Source organism: Penaeus japonicus, unplaced genomic scaffold, assembly GCF_977035675.1.
Source record: "Penaeus japonicus unplaced genomic scaffold, GWHDUDI00000001_assembly GWHDUDI00000004, whole genome shotgun sequence".
Lineage (NCBI taxonomy): Eukaryota > Metazoa > Arthropoda > Malacostraca > Decapoda > Penaeidae > Penaeus > Penaeus japonicus.
The window spans coordinates 15766020-15771019 of NW_028234406.1; the positions used below are offsets into that span (position 1 = coordinate 15766020).

General features: G+C 49.1%; 1 protein-coding gene across 5 annotated transcripts in view; it reads left to right on the forward strand.

Annotated features, from left to right (window-relative positions):
- gogo (thrombospondin-1 like protein golden goal) overlaps positions 1-5000 on the forward strand; it is a 141495-nt gene that overhangs the window by 45173 nt on the left and 91322 nt on the right. For all 5 annotated transcript variants that reach the window (XM_043013060.2, XM_086536091.1, XM_043013058.2 and 2 more), the window contains one exon: positions 1446-1555. In XM_043013060.2, the coding sequence (XP_042868994.2) occupies positions 1474-1555 (82 nt within the window). In that variant the 5' untranslated portion in view covers positions 1446-1473. The remainder of the gene's footprint in view (positions 1-1445; positions 1556-5000) is intronic.

Below are 5000 nucleotides of genomic sequence, written 5' to 3' on the forward strand. Positions count from 1 at the left end.
CTTTTGCACACCCTCATTTCTCCCTTTCCGTCTCCCTCCCTTCTCACTTTCCGTCTTCCTCTCTTCTCCCTCCCTTCTCCCTCCTCCTCTCCTCTTTCTCTCCATACCTCCCCCCCCCACTACCTCTTCCCCCGCGCCCATATGTCCCCCGCGAATCGTATCCCACTCGCGGCCGTATTACGAGAGCCTGACGAGCGCCGACGTCTGTTTGCTCGCGCTAATTACCGAGCGACGGGAGGCCGGAAGTGCAATAGCTCGGCGATACGACCAATAACATACGTTGATTAAGGTTGTATTCAGATCCCCCCTCCCTCCCCACCCTAACCGCCTCCCCTACCCCTTTCCCCTTTCCCCTCTCCCCCTTCCCCTCTTTCTCTTTCTCCTCCTCCCCCTTCCTCCTTCCCCTCCTTGGCCTTGGGATACTTATGTCGGGGAGGAGGGGATGGGGTGGACAGGTGGGGGTGTTGGAGGGGGGAAGGACTAGGGGAGGGGGTAGAGAAGGGACGAAGGGGAAGAGGGATGGGGTGGAGAGGCGTGCAGAGAAGGATAGGAGGAGGGGAAAGGGAAAGGTGGGGAGAGGGGAGAGAGGGAGAGAAGGGGTGGGGAGAGGGGGAGATGGGATAGGTAGAGAGGGAGAGGAGGGGTAGAGAGAGGGAGAGGGGGTTAATTAAGGAAAATGGCGGAGTTGATGGGGAAGGGTTTGGGTAGAAGAGAAATTACCGAGGGAGACTGAAGGGAAAGAACGAAAGGAAGTTAGGGTAAGGATGTGAAAAAAATAAACTAGATTTAATAAAGACGAAGGAAAACAAGGAAGAGAAAGAACAACAACAAAAACAAAAAGAATCGGAAATAAACAAAGAAGATATTGTGAAAGAGAATGAGATTAACCAAAGGAGAGGAATCAAAGAAGAAGATAAGAGACAGAAGGTGATAAAGAGGAGGAAACAGAGGTACGAAGCAAGGACACGCGGAGGAGAGGAAGCGTCCAGGGGAGTCGAGAAGCATAAAAATGGAATGACCTTAAGGTCGTTGTTAGAAGGGAGAGATAGTCGGTCACTTTCATTAGATGAACTCAAAGTCTTTGTTGAAATACAAGTGAGGGAGATATAGTCGGTCACTCTCATTTTCTTCGATTTTTTGCTCACTACCATCTCCCACTACCTGTTCCGTAATCATTTTCACTGAATGTTTGCTCAGGTTCTCTCATTTTTCCAGCAATAGCTCTTCCGATATCACTTTCACCGCCTCTTTCCTCACGTTCTCTCACCTTCTCACGATCACTCTCCCTTAACATTTGCTCATATTCTCAAGATGCCCCATTATCACTTTCACAATCACATCCGCCGAATATCCACTCACGTTCTTCTCCCACCTTCCCACAACCACTCTTCCCTTGTCACTTTCACCGACAATTGGCTCATGTTCTCCCCTCTTTCCCCTCGCAGGTGCTGAAGCTGAGGATGCGGCCCCGTCATGACTCCTGCTGGCGTCACCTTCACCGCCGCCTTCTTCACGGTCACTGCGCTGCTGACTCCGCTCTCATGCCTCTTCCCAGGTCAGTAGGAGGTTGGGGGGAAAGGGGGGGTGTGTATGTGTATATGTGAGGGGGGTTCTGTTTGTCTGTGTTTGGGGTGTGGGGTGTGGGGTGTGGGGTGTGTGTGTGTGTGTGTGTGTGTGTGTGTGTGTGTGTGTGTGTGTGTGTGTGTGTGTGTGTGTGTGTGTGTGTGTGTGTGTGTGTGTGTGTGTGTGTGCACGGTTATTTTCATGTGGTCGTTCATCAGCAGCAAGTTGTTGTTTTTTTTAGATTGGACGGAAACATCAAATCCTAGTTAAGCATCTTACCTGTGGAGGCACAATCACGACCATTACCTCCACCTCTCTCCCTTATCCTTAAAATCCCCTTCCCTCCTCTCTATCTCTGTGTATCTCTCTCTCTCTCTCTCTCTCTCTCTCTCTCTCTCTCTCTCTCTCTCTCTCTCTCTCTCTCTCTCTCTCTCTCTCTCTTTCTCTCTCTCTCTCTCTCTCTCTCTGTCTCTCTCTGTCTCTCTCTCTCTCTCTCTCTCTCTGTCTCTCTGTCTCTCTCTCCCTCTCCCTCTCTCTTCTCTCTTTCTCTCTCCCTCTCTCTCTCTCTCTCTCTCTCTCTCTCTCTCTCTCTCTCTCTCTCTCTCTCTCTCTCTCTCTCTCTCTCTCTCTCTCTCTCTCTCTCTCTCTCTCTGTCTATCTCTGTCTCTCTCTGTCTCTCTCTCTCTCTCTGTCTCTCTTTCTCTCTCTCTCTCTCTGTTTGTGAATGTTTGTGTACGCGGGCGGGCCTGTGTGTTCCATTCCCTCCTTCCCTCCTTTTCAGTTTCCCTCTTCTCTATTCATAGCTTCTCCCATCTTCCATCTGGTCCGGGCTACCTTCGCTCCGCTCCGGCTGTCCACCTGTGAGAGTGGTTCTCTCGCTCTGCCATAGTCTCCCCTTACGCTCGGTGATTTACCTGAACGATACACAGGTGAGGGGAGATATCTGAGGGAGAGGAAGGAGGACGGATGGGAGGGCGTTGGGAGAGGAAAGGAAAGAGCGTGGGTGAGGGAAAAGGAGGGGTAAGGGGAGGGGGAAGGGCGTGATGGGAGGGAAAGGGGGTGATGGGAGGGGGAAGGGGGGTGAGGGGAGAGGGAGAGGGGATGGGGAGAGGAATAGATGGCAGTTGAGAAGGGAACATGTGGATGCTAAACTCCAAAGGGAAACGCCCTTGTAGGGAGGCGGGCGTAGAGAGCCGCACAATGAGGGAGGGAAACGCAGCATTGGTAGAGGGAGATACGGGGAATCCCCGTGCATCTACCTCGCCTGCATCAAATATTCAAGTAAAAAAAGCTTGAGTTGGTGTAGGTGCGTGTGACCCGTGTGTGTTTGTGACTGTTTTCTTTTTTTTACGAGTTCGTATGGTTGATTATGTATAGGTACAGGTACCTATGTGTACATATGTGTACTCGAGTGTGCATGTGCATCTGTACATCCGTTGCGACGCGGCTGGGAGACAAGAGGCGGGAAGACTGCCATCGCTCTATGACTTATTAAAGTGCAGGTAGGCCTAAAGGTGACAGGACGAGTAGGCCGTGATAATTCCAAGTCCTCGACTCGCCACCGACGCGAATCAGGAGCCCTCGTCGCCAGCACTCAGGTGGACCACTTGGTGAAGGGTCTGAGGGCAGGACGAGGGGAAGGGGGAAGGGGGGAGGGGGAAGGGGGAAGGTCGTTGTGACTTGAGAGGGGAAGTAGGACTTTTGTTTGTTATGTCGTTGTGGAATACCGTTATTGTATTAGGTTTTTGATTCTTTTTTTTTCTCTCTCTGTGACTCCCCGCTCTCTCTTTCTCTTTCTGTTTCTCTTTCTGTTTCTCTCTCTCTCTCTCTCTCTCTCTCTCTCTCTCTCTCTCTCTCTCTCTCTCTCTCTCTCTCTCTCTCTCTCTCTCTCTCTCTCTCTCTCTCTCTCTCTCTCTCTCTCTCTCTGCTCTCTCTCTCTCTTTCTCTCTCTCTCTCCTCTCTCTCTCTCCTCTCTCTCTCTCTCTTCCTCACTCTCTCTCTCCTCTCTCTCTCTCTCTCTCTCTCTCTCCCTCTCTCTCCTCTCTCTCTCTCTCTCTCTCTCTTCTCGTCCTCTCTCTCTCTCTCTCTTCTCTCTCTCACTCTTTCTCCTTATTCTCTCTATCATCAAGAAAACTAAGTCAATATAAGTTGTAGATACTAGAGAAGAGAAAAAAGACTTGCTTATCATAATAGCTTTAGTGGTACCTTTGTTATGTTTTTTTTCAACTTCTCTCTTATTAAATGCCAATCTAGCATTTAAAAATAAGCGAAACCAGGTGACTATTCACAGCCTTTCCCAAGCCTAAATCACAGTTATACGAGCGATTACTTCATCCCTCTCGTGTCTGCAGTTCCACCCTCATTCCGTCTGTCTAATCAAGGGAAGTGGAAAGTTTCCTTCTTTGTGGTCACCGTAAGCAGAGAAGCCAGTGTGGCGAGCGCAGTGTGGTGTGGCCGCACAGGTGGTATATGGGGGGGGGGGATGGGGGCCGGGGATGGGGCGTTGTAGAGAGCGAGAGAAGGGAGTGAAAGAGGGGAGAGAGCGAGAGAGGGAATGGGAGGAGAAGAGGGGGAGTATGAGGGGAGGTCCAAATGGTTGGAAGTAGAAGTACTGTTAAGTAGAATGGGATACATGATTGTGTGCGTGTGTGTGTTTTAATTTTGTTTTGTTTTGTTTTGTTTGTGTCTCTGCGTGTGGCTGTATTTGTGTGTGTGTGTCTCTCGACCGTTTATGATAAAAAATGCAAGCAAGAAAATATGATGCATTAGATCGCCTATTAAAAATTCAACTCAAATTTGATTATCGTCGCGTGCAGGTAAGGCCGATTATCTTATCGATTCCAACCTGAGCTTCGGTTTTATGCGCTGGTCAGAGGTAACAGACAAGGTTAACTGTATCTGATGTGCCTACTTTTATTCTATCGGTGTACAAAGGGAGGGAGAAGAGAATAGAAACCTTGGGAAAGAACTGTTTAAACATTAACTGAGTATTGGTATGGTCCCTTGTGCCGTAGGGCAGGGCATCTTGTGTCTGTCTATCGTTGAAGACTATTATTTTTTCGTGTGTGTGTGTTTGTGTTTGTGTGTGTATGTGTGTGTTTGTGCTTGTTTGTGTGTGTTTGTGCTTGTTTGTGTGTTTGTGCTTGTTTGTGTGTGTTTGTTTGTTTGTGTGTGTATGTATTTACGTGCGTGAATGCAGGTGTGCTTGTTTATATATATGTCCGTACTTATTGTCTGATTAACATTTTCCTTCTTTCGACTTCCGTCTCTCGTCATTTGCCGACATTTTGAAGCCTGAGCGCGCACGTGTTTTCAGTAAGCTGGAGCTTCTTAATATATACATAAGTAATCAGTCGGACCATCCATCTTTGTTACGCGCGTCCGTCACACGAACAATCAATAGGAGAGTGATGGGCTACACATTGCGTCCGTACGTT